This window comes from Anthonomus grandis, chromosome 3 (genome assembly GCF_022605725.1).
Source record: "Anthonomus grandis grandis chromosome 3, icAntGran1.3, whole genome shotgun sequence".
NCBI classification, from domain to species: Eukaryota; Metazoa; Arthropoda; class Insecta; order Coleoptera; family Curculionidae; genus Anthonomus; species Anthonomus grandis.
Window position 1 is genome coordinate 23,444,358 of NC_065548.1, and position 23,979 is coordinate 23,468,336.

Consider the following 23,979-nt stretch of genomic DNA (forward strand, 5'->3'; position numbering starts at 1 on the left):
TTGGTCACTCTTAACATTTTCAGTGTTGCCAACAAAAATATATTTAATAACGGTCATGTTAAGTTGACGACTCTAACGTTTGACGTGTGACACGAACTAAATATTTTTTTTTAATGACATTCTTTTTAAACCATCATTGGGATTCCAAAATCACGCAGTAAAATATCGACACGATTACTCGATATGACCGATTCTAAATAAAGTTTTTAATCGTGAGTGTCTTGCGGATTGCCTACTTTTTAACGATTTGTCGACAAGAGGCAGAACAGGCTTGAGTATAGTTCAGTTCAGAGATCTATTAGAAACTTTGATGTGCCGCGATACTAAAGCATTGCATTCATTATATATACTTTATTGTGTCGCTGAAGGACAAACAGGGGCAGTAAGCTGAAAAAAACAAAACTTTAAACTTGTTTAATTAATAAAAATAGGGTTTGCTTACTATGGCAAAAAGGTACTTTTTTCCAGAGAATGGAGGAAGAAGCAGTCTTTATTGTGTCGCTGAAGGACAACAGGGGCAGTAAGCTGTAAAAAACAAAATTTTAGACTTGTTTTCTTAATAAAAACAGTGTTTTTCTTAGCAAAAGGGGGTTTTTCCTAGAGAATGGTGGAAGAAGCAGTCCTTATTGTGTCACTGAAGGACAAACAGGGGCAATAAGCTGTAAAAAACAAAATTTTAAACTTGTTTAATTAGTAAAAATATGGTTTTCTTACTATGGCAAAAAAGGGACTTTTTCCCAGAGAATGGAAATCATTCATCAATCATAAATGTATCATACCATATTTCGGCTAAATAATATATGGATCCTTCTTCCTCCCAAATGTTTTAATTTTCTTCAAATATTCTATACACCACATGATAATTCCATTACAGCAGCTCTTTTGTTAATTATCTTAAGCTTAAATCCAAGTTTTATCAGGTATCTTTGCAAGGTTGAAACTGAGAAATGTTTGTCCCTTGCCGATAAGGTGTCCTTAACCACCTCTATGGCCAGAACCTCATTGTTTTTGTATTTAGAATGCACATCTTTCCTTAGCAATTTGGCAATATCCGTGTCAAGTCCCTTTGATTATCCTGCATCTTTCCTTTTTATTCTGTCTTTAATCCCTTTTTTTACATATAGTACTATAGGGTATCCCTGTTAAAAACGCTGTTTTTTGCAAAGCACTACAATCATTTGTGAACTGAGGATCATTAGATAAATTTGTTTGGCGTCTGTACTTAAACAATTACGTTTTAAAACTGCTTGATTTTTCCCTGTAGCTTCTACTCCCCCTGCTTCTTTTTGCTTCCTCAACACTAGAAAATTAACTATCAGAACTATGTAAGTCTACATCACTGTCCAAATCCCTCTTATTGTTTTCATCACAAATGTTATTGTCTTTCTTGTGCACTCACAGTCTCCATAAGCCCACACAAACACTTCCTCTTCATTTGCCCAATTTTCCTGCCTATTTTCCCAGGGTCAAAACTTTTTAAGGTCTTTAGGTATAATACCAAAACAAATCCACAAACACAAATAAAAAAAACACACTTCCTTACAGTAAAAACTGCAAAAAAATTAGACGAATACAGGCCAAATTCTAAATTCTCCACTTTCATAAACGTGTAAAAAAGCAAAACCGGCAAAACCCATCAAATAATAATAACCTCACATGGCCCCCCTCCCAACAATTAAAGGTGACAGACCCATCCAACAACTATTTTAAAGGCGATAGACCCGTCCTTAAAGGTCTCTTTAAAAACACGTCGAAATTAATACAAAAACAGCCCAAAAATTTATTTGGGTACGGCCCCGTAATTCTCAAAATCAGTGGGATAGAGAGAGATACACAATCACTTGCACAGCCTTAAGTAGGAATCGCCAGAACGCAGGTGTTTTATCTTTGTTTAATAGACTGGCTAAAAAGAGGTGACAAGTCTGTGAGTGTTGGAAGTGTTTAAAATATTTTGTAAGATGCTTGGATTTTAGTCCGCGGTCAATTTTTTTATATTATGTTGTTGTGATATTATTTTCGTTCTAAAAATTGACATTTTATGTCAAGATTTTATGCCATAGATTGTTACCAAAGAAGCATTGAACAAGATTTTAATTTTGGAATTAGCCAAACTACTGCAAGTCGTTGGATCCATAAAATTACTAAAATTATTGATAATCAACTTGCTGACAGATTCATTAATTTTCCAAATATAAGAGATGAGAGGCAAATTAATAAATTAACATTTATGGTGGGACCCAATTTCCCTGGCTATTGATTGCACCCATGTTGTTATATTTAATGCAAAAGTGGATGAACAGAACAACTTTTTGTGATTTTATACGAATTGAATTATTATTTCCCACTAGATAGTGGTGGTTTTAAACGACATTTTTTTATTTTAAAGAAATAATATAGGCATGTATTTAAATAAAAAACACGGAGGCGAAAAAAAATAACAAAATAAATAAAAAGCCTTAGTGTTTATCAATAGAAAAGACAGTTGACGTTTCCATCTGTATTAGCAGTCCAGGTATATTTATTAAGTTCGTGGTTTGGAAGGTTAGTTATTTAGGATAGTGGCGTTAAATCTGAGATTTTTCTTGTACTTGTTTAAGAAATTCGTTAAAATTTACGAGAGAAAGTAATTATCACCTAATATAGGGCAAAGTTTTAACCAACTTGGGATTGATGCATGGCCTTTAAAATATGTGTTTTATTGTTTTCATAAATTTGAATCTTACTAATCCTAATACCATAAAAATTATAGTGTTCATTTAAATTTTTGCGTGTATTAACTTAGCAAACTTAGCTAAAAACAAAAATTATTGAAGTTCTCTCATTTGCTTTAATTATAGCATTATGGCAAAATTATTTGTTTGTAAGAATTCAAAAGCTAAAATTAGAAATTTACGAATACTTAAAAAAATTGTCTTGGAGCGCTATAATGCAAGGATTCAAGTGCTAAGACATTGCAATTAAATTTTTTTATGCAAAATAAAAAAAAATAGGCTCATCGAATTTAAAAATTATCCTTGGCATCCAAGGATTCATGAGCCAAGACTGAAACTCAAAAATGCTTTAAAAATGTAATCTAGGCATCCAGAAATCCAACAATTCAACAACTATGGCTAGAAATTTAACATTTGTATTTAAATTCAAAAAAATATATATCCAAATATTTAAAAAATTAGTTTAATACTAACTTAACTTAAGTCAAGACTAAAAATTTGAAATTAAAACATTAACTCCATGGAATTTAAAATTTTTTTCATACAACGATTCATGATCCAATCCACTGTTCACTGTTTCTCAAAACCGAATTATTGTGAATTGTCTGTCTGTGTTGTTTATGATAGAATAATATATTGAATTGTTGAATAAACCCTTGCTAATTACAAACCCTCATAAAATCATCTATATCTTGATTTTTATAGATAGGAAAGTAAAACTCGTAATAGCAAAAATAGAAAGAAAATAAAAGTGTTTTTAACTGAATTTGTTAAGTAAATACAAACAAAAATTCAAATGAAGATCATTATTTTCATACTATTAGGATTTATAAGATTCAAGTTTAAGTTTAGAGTTATAAGATTATCAGAATAAAAAAACATATATTTTAAAGTGCATGCATCTATCCCAAGTTGATTAAAACTTTGTCATTTTAGGTGAGAATTACTTTCTTTCATATATTTTAACGAAATTCTTAAAGAAATACAAGAAAAATCACAGATCTAACGCAACTTTCTTAAATTCTTACTTAAATTCTATTTTGTATTTTTGTTAACATAACCTCTCAAAAACTTAATTGTTTTATTTCCCTACAATTGGCACAACTAAAATTTGTCAGAGTGACCAACATCGAAGGGACACAATCACGAAAAATGGCGGCCCCCTAGTAGTGGTCATTTACTTTTCATTAAATTGGCAGTCCGGGTATATTTATTAAGTTCGTGTTCCAAGCCCTCCTTAATTGTCTTGTTTCCTTACAATTGGCACCACTGAAATTTGTCATAGTGACCAACATCGAAAGGACACAATCATGCCAAATGGCGGCCACCCAGTAGTAGTCATTTACTTTTTAATGGACTGGCAATCCACGTATATTTTTTAAGTTCGTGGTTATACGTCTGACCTCAGTCCCAGCCACTCAAGCGTGAAAAGTTGCACGGGATAGTACATAAAATCAGTTCAAGCAAAAATGTTAATTTAATAAGTTTATGATGAGAGAATAGGTGGAACAAATTACTTAGGCCCATTTATTCTGTGGATTAAGGCATTAAAGATTTACTTTTTGACATAAAAGGGTAAAATGTTTTGGTTTGTCTTCAAATTTTATATATTTCCTTTTTTTGGGTATTGAGATTTAATTTTATTAGGTGGTTAGTATTAACGGGGATGCCACATTCAATGTCCTTTATTATTGTTTTTTTTTATTTATACATATTATGATATATTATTATAATAGCTTACTCATGAAAACCCTATCTCTATATTTAGTACCAACATCTTTTGATAAAAAGTAATTATGTAGTCAGAAAAGTGGAAGTATATTTTTTTAAATAAACTTCTACATTAAAAAGCATCTAGCTGTATATATCTCATGCGTGTAAAAGACACAAGTTTTACTTATAAAAAAACACACTTTGCATCCTGAATGTAATAATTATTAATTTCTATTAATATTATAATAAATATTAAATAAATATTAATAGTAATTATACTAAAAACTAAAAATCTTATAAAAAACACTACATCTTAAGTATACTGGATCCTAAAATTACACTGAGGATACTAAATACTTTTATAAATTTAACGTTATTTATTTGTTCATGTTGAACCCACTATTGCTTTTTTTAATCATGCGCTAGTATACACGTTTGGCGAGTTGAATCTTACGGATTGAGTTTTAATGTATTAGACCTAATAGATAGAGAGTAGACAGAGAACGACTGCATCGGTAACCTCCCACCGATAGCGACGCCGATTCTCCGTACCGCTCCCAATGTGAATTGTGAATTTAATTTCGGTAAGTGATGTTTAGCAAGCGCTTGGAGATGGGTAGGTCAGCCTCGAATCAAGTATTAGAATTTCACGCGCACACGAAAGATAAAAATGTATGTTGTTTTTTGACGTGCTCATAGTCGCAAGTCAAAAAAACAACTTTAATATACTTAAATCTTAAAAGCCTTTGGTGAAAACTAAATATAATATTCTAAAATAATATAAAAAATAACTCTTAAACAAAATAATAATTCTTATTAAATGGATTATTTAATAAGGTGTTCAAATACACCTCCTTGTTGGGCTTCACAGTATCCCAACCTGTCGTAAAATTCTCTACGTACATTGACTAACATTTCAGGTGTAATGGACCTAGAAATATTAATAATTAACAAGTCGCAATTCGTCCAAATTAACGGTTCTTTCATGTCGGTGTTGGTAAAGAATTTTCGTCAAATAGCCCCATAAGAAGTAGTTGCAAGGCGTCAAATCTGGAGATCGCGGAGGCCATGGTACGGTACCTCTTGTGGAAATAAGCCATTCAGGAAAAGTGTCTAGCGTTGTGACCGGGACATCCGTCTTGTTGAAACTCAAATGTAGGTTTTCCCGAGACCAATATCTCACGACTGAAGAATTATGTCGACCTAGAAGAGAAAAAGATGACACGTCTGTAAATAAAATATTACTTGTGAAGTCGTCATTTTGATCATTTTTTTCTCTAGATTTCACAAAACTCCAAGCGTTTTATTTGATCATCTGGAAAAATTTCTTGAGTGTTTTTAATTTTATCGGATTTGTACTTATTTCTTTTCAAAATATCACGAACTGTAGGACTTGGAATATCAAGTTCTTCAGAAATTTGGGAAAACAAGGTTCACTTACTTCCACATAAGCACACACATTGACCTCCTTTTCAATCCTAGCGTCAGGTGTTCGACGAGGTTCCTGATCGCCACTAGAACATTTTGCACACCGATTTACACATTCCGACTGCTCAAACTTATGCCAGATATTAAAAATTGTTTTAGCAGTAGGGACTTGCTCATCAGGATATGCTAATATAAAACGGCCGATAACTTCTTCTGCACTATCCGCATGACAATACCATTTAATGATATTAATCTTTTGATCAACAATGGAAACCATTTTTATTTTATTACTGTGTCCGTCTTCGTACCAAAGGTTGAAATAAATTGTAAACATGATCGGCTAACACGTACATGGGTATGCGAGGAATTGCAACCGGACTGATAAGCGCAACGACGACGCGATAGCCGCCCAGGGTGGAGCCAAGTTTGTTCTGGCCCTACTCCGTCTCCTTCTTACACATTACGCAAAAATCATATTCGAAATTTTTCAAGCGCCGAACGTGTATATGTCGATTTATGTTCCTATTTTATATTATAAAAAGCTTTATCAACAAATACCATGTATTTATGAGAATAAATATTCTGATTTATATATAAAAATGTTGATCTAAAAATATGAATCTGATTCTGAATCTAAATAACAGGGAGCGCGGACTATAAATAGTTCGCTGGCAGCCGACATGTACTGCGTTCTCGATTTGGTTGCTGGATATCGATCAGACGCTAGCTACACAGACAGGTCAAATATGTCATAATGTCATTAACCCAAATTGTCAATTGTCATTTCAGATAAGTTTGAATAGGGGAAAGGGAAATCAGTCCCGGTGATTCGATTTTAGAACAAAAAACTCTATTTCATACAAAGAAAAGCTTTGTTTTAACTTTATGAATGAAATTAATCAAATTGATATTTTAGACTTAACCAAATCCTAGAGACAAAACTACAATATCACCGAAGAACGTCTAACGTCTTGGTAAAAAATGTATTTGCTAGCTAATGTTTTTTTGATTTTCTCTGTATGGTGGCCCCAAATGTATGCTCACGAAGAAGGAATCCGTACCCATAAGTATACTATTAACGATTTTGACGATCAACTAACTCAGAAGCACCATTTCATTATGTTCTATGCACCATGGTAAGTAAAATCAGCATATAAGATAAGTATTATCAGCATTGTTAATAATGTAATGGAACAAAGGTTAATAAGTACCTTGTAATTGTAAAGAGGCTGACAGGGAAGCAACCAATCTAGACTGATAATCTTAGCACTGTAGTAACTCCTTCGGATTAGGATATAGTGGGGACTAGAAAAATTGAACATTTACACACTGCCGTGCTAAATGAAAGTGACTTAAGTGCAAAATTGCCATTTTGAGATATCGAGCCTTTTTTCATTTGATGGTTACCAAAAACCCTGCTCACAATTAGGAAATGAAACACATGTTTTATATGCAAATTTTTTATTGTGAATACTTTCCAATAATCAGTTTTAATATAAAATAATTATTTCTACTAATAAATGTATATACATCAAATAAGGCATTAACATTACTAAGCAAAAATGCCGTTTATGCACGCACATATGGCTTTTTTATTAAGTAAAGCTAGACTTACTGCATATATGCCTAGTAATGCATTAAAAAACTAATTGAAATTCTTTTTGCAGATCTTATCTTAAAAGTATCTTAAATTATTTTTAACAAAAACAAAAAAATCTAAACAAAATAAAAACTTAACCTTGCCTGAAAGTATTGTCCACTACGGAGGAGTGTTTATTGCCAATTCTTCCCAAAATTTTCTTTTTTTTTGGAAGAACAGAACTTAAATTTTTGAGAATACTTTCTCGTTTTTCAAATGACACTTCACATGGTGCTTTTAAAGGAGAGGGTGCAGGCATTCCATTTTTTTTTCATATTTTTTTACATAACAATTCTAATGTTTTGTTAAATCAGATTTACATTTTAATTCATAACTTCCCCTTATAGCTTTTATATTAACAATGTCTGCTAGATATAATCTGTTTTCTGCCTTTTGTATTTTTTGTTGTGACTTAAAGTCTTTCCAAACAAAAAAATCCGAGTACTGGATTTCTTTTACCTCCACTTTTGATTATTCTCATTTTGACTTATTCTCACTTTGAACAGTAGCATCTGAAAAATCTTTAAAATCATAGGTCTTTTTCTGCTTCTTTAAGGCAGCTTCCACCATCAGGTGGAAGCTATCAGCTGACCTAAATGTATGGCCCGGGACAAAGTAGTGTATGTTTATTTCATTAATGGCCATTTCATCCGGATTCACAATATATATCAAAAAGGCTAGAAAACTCCAATTTTTATTTTGGCTGAAGGAGTTGTCCAGCCATAAGATAATCTGTGGTGAATCTCTGTATTTCACAAAGAATGCATAAAAAGTACTGACAATATCCTCTTTATTTCGCCCAGTGATGCCCTCATGCCATATGCAGGCATATGGCTTTTTGTTTGATTTCTTGCCAACTGGAACAAAACTTTCGTGATATGCGACTATTCTTTTTGTAAAGATAACTTTTTTAAAACAGTCAATTCGTGGCAGCATGATAACTTTCTGGAGGTCTGCTGAGCAACAAACTATACCATCTTCAAACGTCTGTTCAGCATGTTGTCGATACAGATTTCGAGCTGCACTGGCTTTATCTATATGTTTTTTCCAGATTTCACATTGCTCACAATCAGGTTGTAGATTGTCCTTCAAATGGCCATGCAATTGAAATTCTTCACAACCTTCGCATTCTTCGTGAACTAGAGATGCAAATGATATACGTAAGTTCTTCACTTTTCGGCGATACAATTCATACGACAATTTAAAACTGGGGTATTTCTTTTTAAAATCGTCAAACATTAGGGAGATGTTCACATCACTGGGTAAGTATCTAGTGTGCGGCGCGTGCTCGCGGCGATAATGAGAGATTGTGGGGTTAAACGATTCAATGTGCTGTTAAAGTAAGTCTTTGTGTTCAAATTTATTGTGTTTGTTGTGTTTCCCGCGCTGGTCTCGATTTGGTTGAAGATTTCCTTTTTCTGTTTTTGATAAAACTTCTGTTATCACCCGATCATTAGTTTTCTTATAACCTAATGTGGTAAGGAAAAATACCTTACAGACTTCATGAGTAACTGCCTCAGTTAATAATTTTTCGTCGGGGAAATAATACTTAAAAGTATTTTGTTTTTTCTCACTTCCTGCAGACTTGGGTCGCCTTTTCACTGCCAAGCGTTTGCAGGTATTAAAAATAAATGTTCGCCGTTCTAACTAAGACAAATTCCAAAACTGCTGATTGATTTCAGAACGTCAAACTTCTGAGATTTTAATATTGCATTTTTTTCTGCATTTATCACGATCGCACGACGGCAACGGTCTATGGTCTTCTCTTATCTGGTTTAATTTTATACGTTTACGTGTTTCGTCAGGTCATATTTTTTTCTCTTTCTCAAGTTTTCCTCTTTAATATATAAGTTAGCCGGTTCCAATGCATGTTCTTCTTCTACGACGTTTTCTGTGAAAACTGGGATTTTAGGGTGATCATCACTCAACTCGTTTGCATTCCCTTCTCCAAGGTTGTCTCTGCTGAAACTATGATTCCACCCTGATCAGCACTCAACTGAACTTCAAGTTGATTTTCTAGGTAATGCAGATCTTAAAATAAGTAAACTTACCACATCGTGGATTTTCTCTCGTCTCCTGAGTAAGTCCTGCAAAATATCTTGTTCTATTCTATTATCACTATTTCTATTATCACAAGAAACCAATGTAGATAAAAAATTATTTGGCGCAACATTTTCTTTATTACACATACATAACCGATGTATTGGTTTAGATTGTGCCTTCACAAGTGCCATTATTTTATCACTACGCTTTGACATTGTCAAAACCGGCGTATTTTGTCACTAATACCTAAATTAAAAAAACAAACTTCCAAGCCAACTTATAATGCAACGAATTAAAATCTCCACGTGTTGTTTATGTTTAGCCAAAGGTTGTCAGTGTGCGTCGCCATTGTCTAATTTCGCGCAAAACAGACATTCCAGACGGTCCAGCATAAAAACGTAAATTTATTTTATTATTGTAACCATAATATTATTTGTTGACGCGCTCAATTAAATTGAAGGAGTTTTACTACGCAAGGTAGCAGTAACAGATACTTGCTTAATAAGAGTAATATATGCATATCATTTACTGCGGTTTAGTTTAGTACATGACCGATACTGCGCTTTTATTTAGTATGTACGGTAAATTGTGTATATGCTGCAAATAAAATTGACGTTTTTTTAAATTTCTTATGGAATATACTGCATTTTTACTTAGCAATAAGATACCTAATTGCACATAGAATCCAAAGACCAAAAAAACTAATTTTGCTAATTTTTGCACATACGGCACTTTCGTTAAGCAGGGCAGCACATTTGTAGACAGTAAAGTCAAGATCAGAACTTTATCACCATTGACAGCATATCTTTTGCAACTTAAAAAAATAATTATTTCCTAATTCCTTTTGAACCACCTTTTTAATATTTTTACCATCACTATATTTTAGTTAGTCTTGAAAAATTGTCACGACTTCTCATCACATTGTAATGAGTATAATTTTTGAGTTTGTTTGGTTATATTAAAACTGTTCATTCTACTAGATTATGGATAAATATAATATTTTTAAAATCCAATATATTTTTATTTATTTCATTAGGGAATAATTATTTATTAAGTCAAACTCTATATAGAAGAAATTTAAGCATTTTTTTTTGCTAGAACAATATAAAGGCATCTAAAATAACCAGCTGTACAGTTACGATTCTATTAAAAATTGGGTTTTGGTGCCACCATATTATAAACCGATGGCGAATTTAAATTCAGTGAACAATTATGAATAGTAATTTCATCTAAATATCTTCTTTTCCTAGGCTTAATTTGAAGTACACTGACACCGAAGTTACTAATTTGTTTTTAACAATATAATTAACTTTAATAATAGTTTAAAAGAATAATAAAGATAAAATGAATACTCATCAAAAACTCAAGGAAAAGTCATCTATCTATCATGTTTATAATCTAAGATAGTCAATTAAAAAATTTGTCTAAGTATATTATTGAGAAACAAGAAGAATCAGTCAAAGAACTATATTCATAATAAGTGAACATAAAATTTAAAATTGAAATAAAGCTCCAATACTAATTAATATAAAATATTAAGACTAGAAGAAAATACACCAGCAATACTTTGTAAACCTTTAAACAAATTATTCAATAGAAAAATCCCACCATTATTCTAAAAAACTTAAAGTAAAAAACTGTAAAGAACAGTCTTTATGGTGTTTCTGAAATATCAATTTTGCAGCCCCACCTTAAGCAATAGGAATAAAAAATATGTTAATTAGCAGCCACTTTTTTATATAATAATAATAATAAGCACTTTAATTAGGTAAATATCTCTGTTAAATTTTCAATATTTTAACACATTTGGAAATACATAATATGATGATAAGGATCAAATCTGAGATGTATTGAGCTAATGGATCCATTTTCAAAAATTCAGAGATTGAAAAATGGCTCCAGTCATTCTAGATTTATCCCAAAGTCTAAAATTCATTTTACTTATTTAAGAAAAAAGTAGAGGAAATGTTTTTTATAAACATCTAAAGAAGATAATACCCAAAATAATGGTGGATATAAGATTTAGTAAACTTTCATGTCTACTCTAACATTTCTTGTTTTTTTAAATATAATTAAGCTTGAATTTTTTAATATATTATAATATTATCGATTTGATAGTGATCTGTATTTTAAATCTTAGACTACTAAAAGTAGTCTATATGGGTCCTGAGTATCCAGCAGTCTATATGGGTCAGTTAGGCTCAAAAAGTTAACAAAGAATCAAAGAACACAAATGTGTTTTAAATACTTTCATACCAACATAACTATTTCCAAATCTGCTTTTGCCAATTATTTTTTGGCCAACAAACATTCACTTCCAAAGGTGCCTAAAATTATTTAAAAAAAAAACCAAATCTATTCCTCAATGAAACCACAGCAAATTACAGGAAAGAACTTACAGCAATTTATATGACTAGTTGTAGCAAAGAATGAACAAAATACTTACATTAAAATTTACAAAACAGGGGAGATTTTAATCTCCTCTAGATGCAATTTGTAGATGTCACTATCCATCCAGTTTATTAATAACTGTTAGTTTTTTGCTAGATATTAAATGTTTATATTGTAAATGTTGTGTTAAACATCTAGTAAATGTTTATTCTAAGTTTATTAATTTGGGGAGAAAAATGAGGTTTTTCTGTTACAGGTCTGATTAGACCAAACATATTACCATAAGTACATTGGTTGGTTAAAAGAAAACTATTTATTTCCTTAATTACATATTCTCTAACTAAATGTTATAACTTGTTAGGTGTGGTCACTGTCAAAGACTAGCACCAACATGGGAGCAGCTAGCTGAAATGTTAAATGAGGATGATAGCAACATTAGAATTGCCAAAGTAGATTGTACTACAGATGCAAAAATATGTTCTGACCAAGATATAACAGGCTATCCAACATTAAAATTCTTTAAGTCAGGAGAAAAAGATGGAATTAAGTTTAAAGGAACAAGAGATCTACCTACTTTAACCAACTTTATTAATGAGCAGCTAAGAGAGGTAACATGGTTAAAAAATGTATTTGTTTACCGTTTATTTATTATAAATTGTATTAGAGTGATGAGAATCCACCAGAGGCGGTCATGAAAAAAACCAGTCCACTCACAGAGTTAGATGAGCAAAATTTTGATGCAGTTATCAGCAAAGGAAAATCATTTATTAAATTTTATGCTCCATGGTGTGGTCACTGTCAAGTAAGTATAATTAATTAATGAAAGTATGTGAACGCAGTAATTATTCTGATGTTAAAATTATACTTGTTTTTCGGGTCAAAAGTTATTTTTGTACTAGTGTATATCTTTAGATACCAAAGTTTCATTTATTTTTGCCATAGAGATTAGCACCTATTTGGATGCTTTTAGCCCAGGCATATGAGTTCAATGAGGCAGTAACTATTGGAAAAATTGATTGTACAGAGCATAGGAAAATCTGTACAAAATATGAAATCAAAGGATATCCTACACTGTTGTGGTTTGAAAATGGCCAAAAGGTAATTAGTGCTAAAAAAATATGTATTTTAATATTGAAGATTTTAACTGTTTATAAAGGGTTGGCCAGATATTTCAGAATGGCTCTTTTACAGGTAAATGGCAAGTGTTGACAGTTTTTGAGACCTATTAAAACATAATTAATTTACATAATTAACTCTCATTGTTTTAAATCAAATGTTAGTTTGCTTATAAATATTTTTTATATTATAAATATTTTTTTATTTTTTATACCAATTTTATTGTGTGATTTTTAGAAATGTCATCAGATCCGTCATATTTGTGTAAAGTTTCCACCATTCCAGTTTATTTTTTTATATAAGTTGTGTAAATTATATTTAACTCTTCTTTTCTTCCTTTGTCAATATTTTCAATACTATCGCATTATTTACTATATTTATATATTAAATATTTATTTTATCCTCTCATCAGCAAAATACCCTGTTTTGATATTACATACCTTTTAAAAAAATTTTAAGCTGTTCCAAAACATCATCATAAGGCTATTTTATGCTATACACAACCCTGTATTCAGCATCTTTTTATTTTTGTTATATTAAATCAGAAAGATTCTGATTTGCTTACAGTAAACTTCAAAATATTCGAGATTAAAACAATTAATATAATAAATATATTTAAATATTATAAGTGTCACTCAAGTGTAATATTTTATATGTATACATATTACCATAAATAATACACTATTTAATTATATGCCTGGAATCCTCTGGGTCTAAAATTGAATTTTAATATAACACAATATGAATAACTTAATAGAGACCAGTATAGTAAATGTATAGTATACCATTACATAAAACAACATATTGTCAACAACACGCGTTATTTTTCGCTCTTGCAATTTTGAGATGGTAGTTTGTATCACAGTGCACATTTTTTTAGCAGTAATCTTATCTGACATAGCATATGGTAATTAGAATCTTCGTCAATCAGATTTGGTATTTGTATTAATAGAAATACCAAAATCCATTGTTCAAATATATTTATTGTACTATCTACCATAATGGTGAAACAATAGGATTCCATCAGTGGGTAATTCTATAAGAAGAGATTTATTAATATCTGCTTTTCACTAACATTTTTTTTTAAATTTTGGTGGGGCTTTCTCTAAGAAACATAACATCTCAAAAACATGAGCAAGTGTCAAACATGTGATGTGGGAACCACCCAAAGTCAGCTCTGGCCATGCGATGGCTGTGAGAGCAAACCTTGTGTGGATGGTATAAATTTGACTGCATCAGAATGGAAGGTTATGGAATTAAAAACGAATCGTAGGCTAAAATACTTTCGTGACAACTGCAATAATGATAAGCTTTTATTAGAAAGTCAACTAAACGATCTTGAGAAACCTATTAAAACGTGAATTCATCAAGTAAACAATTTATCGCATCAAGTACAAAAGGTAGTGAACTCGAAAATTGAAGATGGCACCAAAACTGCAGTGTAGTGAACCCAATCCATTAGCTGCAAATGCAGCAATGGCTGAAAAAGATAAGTTTTTTTCTAGGAGAGGGCCAACAATTTCATCAAATGACAAATGAATCAGAAATAGTTGAGAAAATAAAAATAAAATCTGGTTAACAGTGCATTAGCGGAGACAGTAACAGTCAAAAATTGCAGACTTATATAAACTTGGATGTACCTCCAAATAATCAGACTGCCAGAGAAAATGACAAAACTAAACAAAGAAGTGATTCGGGAGTAATAGTAATAATCTGTAAGGTCTGTTGACTATGCTCCAATTTCCAAAAATAAATCAACCTTGGGAGCAAATAAAAGTGTTATTGGGATATCGGCAGTTGAAAGCCATAGATGTATGTTTGTATCGAGACTCAGAGCTGAAACAACCGTAGACCAGCTGAAACTTCATCCTATAGAAAGGAAAGTACACTTTCAATATGTTGAGAAGCTTGAGATACAGTCAACTGAAATATCAGCATTTACAATATACAATTATCAGGCCTTTTAAAACAAACCCAGCTACTAACAGAACCAGAAGAAAATCCTACGGACAATTTTCGTCCAACATCACATCACACTCACCAGTTAGTTCCTCAATTTTATCTATATCTCATATTAATGTACAATGCATGAGGCAAAAAATTGGTGAGACTGAAGCCTTTTTAGCTCACTACATAGTACTAACATATGTGTTAGGAGATTTTAATGTGAGTTTTTTCTCGAATGATAGAACTTTAATTGATTTCTATAATTTAATGCATTTATTTGGCTTTACACCAACAATTACAAAAAATAACACAATAGACAATATTTTAAAGAATGAGTAGACTACAGAAGTAATTGCTAACTCTCTTTCTGATCATGATAATCTCGGAATTATACGATTACAGAAGTAGGACTGTTTGACATTTTTTCTTTTACTGAGAGATAAAACTATGAGTTTCTGTATGATAATTCTTTAAATATTGATGCACGATAGCAATATTTTATAAATTTACTGAAAAACGAAGTGGATATCTCTTTTCCTTTTAAAACAAGTGTTAGATATTTGAAGTCAAATATTAAATGGTTTAATCCAGAACTAAAATGCTTGAGGGAGAAGCTTAATTTTATTAGATCATTTTATATGCAACAATTAACAGATAAAAATAGAGATAGTTTTCATAAATACAGATTTCTAAATCAAAATAAAATAGAAGTAGCCAAAAGACAGGCCAATAATAAATATAAATAAACCTAAAGCCATATGGGAAATAGTAAACAGCTATATGGGGGTGTTCGGGAATGAATCTTCATCCAATTTAAGCCTTTCTGATTTCATTACAAGTTTGTGATGCCATAATGGGATTAAAAAACTCAGGAAGCTGTGATATTTATGGCATGAATGTTTTTATGCTTAAGAGAGTTAAAGATTTACTATTTAATAAGACCTTTAACAAAATTATTTAATTTGTATTGGAAGGGATTTTCCCACAATCATTGAAAATTGATTGGTGAGTGTTTATTTTTGGGGTCTGTCTTTTGTCTTGTATGCTGATGATACAACTGCTTTTGTGACAGACAAAAACTATAGATAGACTTGAGGAGACGCAATCGGGAATTTTCGATTGGTATCTGGCTCTCTTAATATTCAAAAGACCAAAGTTTCTGTTTTCTAGGAGGGAATGTCAAAATGATATAGATTTTGTAAAATTCTTGGGTGTAAGCCATGATACCCTATTAACTTGAAAAGAACGTATTAGAATTATGTCGGGTAAACTTTCAAGCACAGTATTTGCTCTCTGCGGCCTCTCTGGAGTCGTAGACCGGAGAGTGCTTCTGATGGCTTATCATAGCTTGTTTCAGAGTAGAATGTGCTACTCTGTTCTGGCATGGGGCCATTTACGACACATGGACACCTTATTTTCTATACAACTTAGGGCTGTCAGAGTTCTTGCGGGTCTTGCCTATAGACTTCGGAATTTTGACACTGCCTTGGGATACATACTTAGATGTCTGTTAAGTTAAAATAAAGGAAAACCTAGACAGTTACACTTTGCAAAATAAACTTCATGAGTATCGCACATGAACCAATGTAGATATAGTTATTAACTACACAACAATATGCAGAAGCAGGATTTCTCTCAATTATTATTGTCCGAGGTTTTACAACAGACTACCTGACGAAATTAAGTCACTCAGGCTAAAACATTCTAAATGCAAAATCCAACAAATTTTACAACAAAATTCATTTTATTCTATATATATTGTGTATGGCCAGTTTTTTACCCACACATTTTAATTCTCCATTGTCGGAAGGATTCCTAAACCTATTCTTACCTATTCTCTTTTGTCATCTAGTTTGTAAGTTTTATATTAATATTGTATTATTTTTTTGACTCGTGTAAATGTTTTGATTTTTTTTGGCACGAAATATATGTCTATCTATCCAGTCAGATTAGTCTGGATTCATTATTAATAAAAGAATAACTTTAAGAAAATCGATATTTAAACTGTCAAAGTTGAAAGATCAACAATTTTATTGAGTGAGTGAACAATAATCATACATTATTTTAACTGTTACAGAATTTTTACATAATTTCTTTAAAATTTATTTGTTGCACACTAATTTGTTCCATCTTCAGAGCCAGGTCAGTTAAAAAAAAAAAACAGATAACTTACGTACATTTCTGCCTAACTAGAAGTTCCTGCTCTGAAGATGGAACAAATTAGTGTGCAACATATAAATTTTAAAGAAATTGTGTAAAAATTCTGTAACAGTTAAAATAATGTATGATTATTTTTCACTCACTCAATAAAATTGTTGATCTTTCAACGACAGAAATGAGTGTCAAAACGTTGGCTTTATAGCAACCAAGTTTGAAATGAATTCGGTCTAAAATCCCTTAATTTAATGGCCCGGCGCTTTCAAATAGTAAACCATTGTACTTTTTTTGCACAATTATCCAGATAGAAAAATATCCAGGAGAAAGAACATTGGATGGTTTCAAGAAATATGTCGAGAATAAATCGAAAACAGCTGAACCCGTTGCCTATCAACCTGTTGAAGAACAGAAGAATGGAGGTGAAAAGGAAGCAGAGGAACCAGTTATTGAAATAACTGCTCAGTCCTTTAGAGAAGGTAATAAAAAACCAATATGTTATTTATTATTTATTAATGATTTATTTAAGATATTAAATCTGGAATTACTTTTGTGGATTTCTTTTCGCCGTGGTGTGGACATTGCAAAAGACTCGTACCAACCTGGGAGTTGTTAGGAAAACACTTTCAAAGTACCAGTGGTATCAAAATTGCGAAAGTTGATTGTACCGTGCCTGATAATCGGGAGTTTTGTAACGAGCAAGAGGTAAGTTAAATAAACTAAAAAAACATCAATAGTTTTCCTGGCCTTAGATTATGGTTTCACAAATGATGTTGGATTCAGGCCAAAGATGCCCAATAAAATGAAAAATTAAAAAATCGAGTTGAATCTCTAGAAAGTAGCAATTAGTATATATGAAAAAAGTTACAAACAAAAACAATATTCTAACAAAAAAATAAAGAAAATGGTAACGTCTCGATAATATCAAATAAACAACCGGAACCTCTTCAGAAAGATAATTTGAGTTATATTAAGGAACGAGTTTACACCTAATGATATTCGGTTACATAACACAAGGATTGCAAAAACTTTACAATGTTAATATACGTAAGTCAATATACGTTTAGGTCTCGATCTGATTATCTTAGCTCTGTTTTAGGTTGATCTTGAGCTTCTATTTCAATTGTACTTGGCACTCCATCTATCAAGTTGAAGGTATTCATACAAAAGTTAATTATCTGACAAGCAATATAATAAATGTTTTTATCAATTCAGTTATGCGTTATTGTATGAGGGGCTAACAATGCTATTTACAAAGCTGTATTAAAAAAGAAAAAATTGTGAGGTAAAAGTACAAAAAACATTAATTGGTAATTTTCATGTATGACAAAATAATAATAAAAGCAAACAAACAAGAACAGCAATTATAAGTTTACAAGAGGGTTAAAAATACTTGCAATTTACAATGCTTCATGATAAAACTCTTCGAATAAAAGGCCTTGGTTAACAATACTTTCTTGACCTGTTTATTAAAAAGTGTCCCACTATCTAAATTTTTAATTTCCAGAGGCAGATGGTTAAATATTTTTATTCCCTCATAATTATCATATATTTGAACTTTTAGTCAAGGAAGTTTTTGGAATGGGTAATCCCAAATTATTGTTTCCGAATCTCGTTACCATCATTGTATCATCCTTGTATCATCCTTTGTATTTTTTGTAAACCATATTTGCAGTCATTAAGATAAAAATTGAAGTCAAAGTCGATATCCCTTCGCCATTAAACAGAGGCTTACAGTGATAATGGGGCTAAAACATCAAATATATGAAAAATCTTAGAAAACAGACGCACAGAACTTTTTTTCGTCCATAGCCTCAAAAAGAATATTAACACATGTTGAGAAAGTAAACTTGATTTTCCTTCTCTGTATATGTATATTATTGGTTCTAGTTCATAATTAGTTTTTTGTAAGTATATTGGCAATGACTCTCACGAGATGTGTACTGATTTGTAAATTAAGCGAGCGTACCCAGAAATGAACGATAACTAGTTCCAAAAAGTAGCCATATTGGCGCTGTTGGTCAGAAGTGATTGGCTGGACTTACCTTTTATAATTACAAGAATAGAATATTACCACGTGCAGAGAAGTGAGCAGTCGAATGTGGTGTGCCACAGGGTACAGTCCTGGGGTCACTTTTATTTTTGATCTATATAAACAACCTTACCTAAAATAAATTGTTCTATTATTTTTTAAGCTGATGATACTGTAATTCTAGTAAAAGCAAAATCATGGTCAGAAATACCAAAGCTGAAAAATATATCACATTAATTAAACTTTGGACTGATCTTCTATCTCTAAATAGTAATAAAACATACTTTAAATTGCTCGATTTATAATAGTAATCAACAAGAAAAACCTTTGGAACTATCAATACATACTTATTCTTGTTTTGCAAATCAGATGGAAAATTGTACTTGTGATTCTAAAATTTCTTCAGTTTTGTACACAAAATACCTCGGCGTTTATATTGATAGAAATTTAAGATACAATATGCACCTTGGTCATATAACTAAAAAGATAAGGAAAACAATTTATAAGTTTTATCAACCACAAGAATTTCTTAATTACTCTGGCTGAATACATTCTAAATTATGGTATAAAAATTTGGGGTAGTGCGTGCAGCACAATGTTCATCAATCAAACCCGGTAATCACTCAAAAATATATACTAAAAATAATAAATAAAAAACCAAAATGATACCCAACAGTTAATTTGTTTTTGGAAATTGGTGCTCTCACTGCAAGACAACTTTACCTGAAGAGCATCCTTAACTTTATGAAGAATAAGAACTTTTATAAGATTCTACCCCAACGCCTTAATACTACTAGATGTCACGAGAGAACATTTTTTTTTTGACCAAGGTGGATTTTACAATTTGTCAGCATCATATTTCTTATGATGTGAGGCCAAGAATCTTTAATCTTATACCACACGATTATCAGGCTATAAGAAGAAAACTGTTTAATCATAACTGAATGGATAAGGTGTAACTATGAAAATGTTATGCTACCTTTTCTAACGTAAGCAAATGTTATAATTACTAGTATATTTGCAAATATTATTTATTGATTGAATAGAAGAATTAATTAATTTAAATATTACTTTTAAAAGTTTAATGTAAGTTAATTTAACTGGGTTTTTATAATAAGCTCTCAAATTTATTGTTAGATTATTATTGTATTCTGAAATATTTTGTCCCGACAAGTCACTTGTGACTTAGGGCACAAACACTAACTTTGTAACAATACTGTATAATTTTAAGCAATATATTTGAATTTGAAAGGTATTATTTTTTAGGTAGCTTATTTCTGATCTGATCTAATTTGATTTAAAATAATTAAATAATTTATTCATTGTACAACGTAAAAACGAGTTTAGCAAAGCCAATTTTCCATTTCAGATAAATGGTTTTCCAACCTTGTATCTGTATAAGGACGGCCAGAAAATTTCCGAATACAACGGTAATCGTGGACTAGATGATCTCGCTGACTTTGTCAACCAGCATTTGGCCCACGATGAGCTTTGAAATCGGGATAAGTGGCTCGAGATAAAGCGCCGACCATTATTAAGGACGGTGGACTTAACCGAACCCCTGAAAACTAGTCAACAACGCAGAACTTTAGCGAAATATTATTGTTTAAAGTCGTTAGGTCTCGGCGTAAATTGTAGAAAGTACGGGGTTATTATGTTTAGTTATTTTAATTTTATGAATTTTAAATTTTGCTGCGTTTACCTTACTATCGACTTTCTGATGATACAATGTTGGGATTTTATTATACTTCTTAATATGTTTAAAAATTATTTTAATTAGCGTTTTTGTTCCTTTTTGTATGTTTCAAATTGAACCAGAGTAAGACTGAATTAATAAGTTTGTGGAGAACATGCGTGCAACCCTTGAATTACTTCTATTTTGGTTTAAAACTTGTAGTTTAAATTTTTCCGCTAAAAAAGATAAGAATTTTATCTATTTCATAAAATAGTGTAGTACTGGTGTCTAATATATTACATACAAGGTATGCAGGTGTTGTGATAATTTGGTTAGCATTTCATCCAAATAAAGTCATATCCTATTGTGGAGTAATCTGTGTTTTAGTTTCACCTTAATCCTATAAAATCCTCATTTACAAAGCTTACATAATATATATGCATAAAACAATAGCTAATACAACATAAAAACAGCCAAATTTCAATCTATATGGGAACATAGCAATATAATACAAGGTGTCTACTGTAAAAACCGCCAAACTTTAAGGGCGAAGACAAGACAGCGGTTTTCACCGAATCGACAATATTCATCAATGCTTTTAATACTCTTAAGACACACACTACGGTTTATGTCGACACGTCAATTGAAGTCGACTCGGCGCTTCGTTAAATTGTTGTGCCGAGGCGGTGTTTGCTTAGAGAGTCGGCTTATTATTACTTTGTTTTAAAGCTGAACAGACAGACACAGTTGTTTGGCGTTCTGTTCTTTTCTGGAATTGCTGCTTTTTTAAATATGGAGGTGGATAAATTTGACGTGGACAAATTGATTTCGGAAATTGAAACGCGTCCCGCATTATAGGACATGACTACATCTGAATATAGTGATAGAATTAAACGGAAAGAAAACTGGGAAGACATTACAAATATTTTTGCTGGTGAACATGCAACTGTAGAAGAAAAGAAAGAAATTGGTAAGATTTTGTTTATTATTTTATTCAAGTGTACATTTAAGGTAAATATACATTTTCAATATCTTTTCTGTAAAATAACGACAAAATTATTATCTCTAGAAGATACTGCTCTAAAGTTTCCTCTATGGTTTGAATCTGGCTGTACAAAATGCAATAAGTTACCCGCAGGTATAATATCGATTTCATATACATTAAACTGGCCACGTGTTCCATCCCGTGTTCTTACAAAGTTATGCAAAATACAACAAGCCTTAATTATTGTTTCGTCTAAGTCAATATCAACATCAAAAGCCCGGTGAAATATTCTCCGTTTGTTGGCCAATATTCCAAATGTACACTCAGTATCTTCTAGCCTTGGATAGTTTCATATTGAATACTTTTTTATTATCAGTAAGTTGCTTTCCTCCCAAAGGTTGAAGTAAATTTTCCAATAAAGGAAATGCCTCATCGCCCACTATCACATAGGGAAACGTTTCATTGAAGTCTAAAAGACAGCGTGGCGAAGGAATTGCCAAAGAGTTTTCACATAATCTATCAAAAAGTGTGGAATTTTTGAATATTCCTGAATCACTGAATTTTCCGTACGATCCGACATCTATGTAAGTGAAGCAGTAATTAGCATCGCACATTGCAAACAAAACAGTGGAAAAATATTTTTTGTAATTATAGTACATTGAACCACTATTTGGTGGTTGGTTTAGCCTTATATGTTTACCATCTATGACACCGATGCAGTTCGGGAATTTCGCATTTTTTTCAAATCCTCTTGAAATCTCCAACCATTTTTCTGTAGATAATTTTGATATGGTTTTTTCAACTAAACAGGCCCAAATTGCTTCACAAATCTCTTTGACAATGGCGCTGGCAGTAGACCTTCCAACTCGGAAATTATAATGCAGTTCTTTTAAGGAACATCCAGTTGCTAGATACCTGAAACAAGAATTATGAATACCTGAAATAAGAATATCTATTCATTGAAAATGCCGGAAAAAGTAGAGACATGTATGTAGTAAATGTATTTTTAGTATGTTTTTTTTATCTGCAGGAGAGTTACTACATAAAAAATGGAATATACGTGATCGGTTTGCCAAAGCCAAAAAGGAATATCCGGAGACCGAGCCCGAAAAAAAGCGCCATATGTCTATTCACAACAACTATTGTTCCTAACACCAAGAAAAACTACATATACATTAAAAGACCTAAACACCCAAGCAAGTAATGCAGAAAGTGAAGAATCTTGACCTACTTCTTCGCCTTCTTCGATCACAGCAACTGCAAAATGTGTTTCAGGACGACCGAGTGTAGGTAAAAAAAGATCACAATCCGCCCTTGAAGATAAAATTTTTAGTTCATTGGAGAGCTATGAAAAGAGGGTCAAAATGGAATCCCCACAAAATTATGATGATAACAGCCACTTTTTGCTTTCTTTGGTACCTAGTTTCGCATCTCTGCCAAAGATGTTGAATACAAAGTGTAGGATAGAGCTTATGCAAGTGATAAGCAAATATGAATCGTACGCTTCGCAGCAACAACAACCAGTCTATTTATCGCAACAAGCTCAACAACACTCTGTTCTCAGTCGTAGTTCACAACACACACAGGAACAACTTACTTATTCATATGCAGTTCAAAAAAACTCTTTCAGTAACAATCAGTTCCAAGCTGACTACCAAGAACAATCTAGAGTTCCTGTACCAACTCCTTCTCCAGCTGGCTCTGTCCAATCGTACCTAAGTAATTTCAGCCTAGAAGAGGAATCCCAGTTTAGCGTTTTCTAATATAATCAAGATTTACTATTTGTAGAAAAGTTTCTAAATAAAATTACTATTAGTACATCTACATCTAATAATTACTTACCTGAGAGTAGTAAGCAGTTTTTCTTCTGCGGGAATACATGTTCTTATGCAGGTGTTTGTTTTAGTTACATTTGGCTTAATAGTATTCGACAACTCATCAAAGGAAGTCATTGACATTCTTACATAATTGAAAAATGTGTCTTTATCTTGCCCTTTATCGAAAAATAAAATGTAATAATGCCTTTTCTTTCGCTAACAATCGGATGTACCCGCATTGTCCTTCTTCTCCTTTTTTCTCTCTTTTCAAGATTAAATAAAACAATGAGATGAAAATGATAAAATCTTCCATTTTTCAATAATCAAC

At 31.7% G+C, this 23,979-nt stretch overlaps 1 protein-coding gene across 1 annotated transcript; it reads left to right on the forward strand.

The window, feature by feature from the left end:
* Window positions 1-6,634: 6,634 nt before the first annotated feature.
* LOC126733914 (thioredoxin domain-containing protein 5 homolog) lies at window positions 6,635-21,224 on the forward strand. Its single transcript, XM_050437380.1, has 7 exons — window positions 6,635-6,988; window positions 12,287-12,533; window positions 12,590-12,727; window positions 12,868-13,023; window positions 17,450-17,621; window positions 17,672-17,847; window positions 20,544-21,224. The coding sequence occupies exons 1-7, from the start codon at window positions 6,834-6,836 to the stop codon at window positions 20,667-20,669; spliced, it is 1,170 nt and encodes a 389-aa protein (XP_050293337.1). The 5' UTR covers window positions 6,635-6,833; the 3' UTR covers window positions 20,670-21,224.
* Window positions 21,225-23,979: the final 2,755 nt, after the last annotated feature.

What these genes read in the sequence shown, in the direction of transcription:
- LOC126733914 (XM_050437380.1), top strand. Translation starts at nt 6,834, where the DNA reads ATGTATTTGCTAGCTAATGTTTTTTTGATTTTCTCTGTATGGTGGCCC. An exon ending in CATGGTGTGGTCACTGTCAA is followed by an intron (nt 12,728 to 12,867) that starts GTAAGTATAATT and finishes TTTTTGCCATAG; the next exon opens with AGATTAGCACCTATTTGGAT. An exon ending in AGTTTTGTAACGAGCAAGAG is followed by an intron (nt 17,848 to 20,543) that starts GTAAGTTAAATA and finishes TTTCCATTTCAG; the next exon opens with ATAAATGGTTTTCCAACCTT.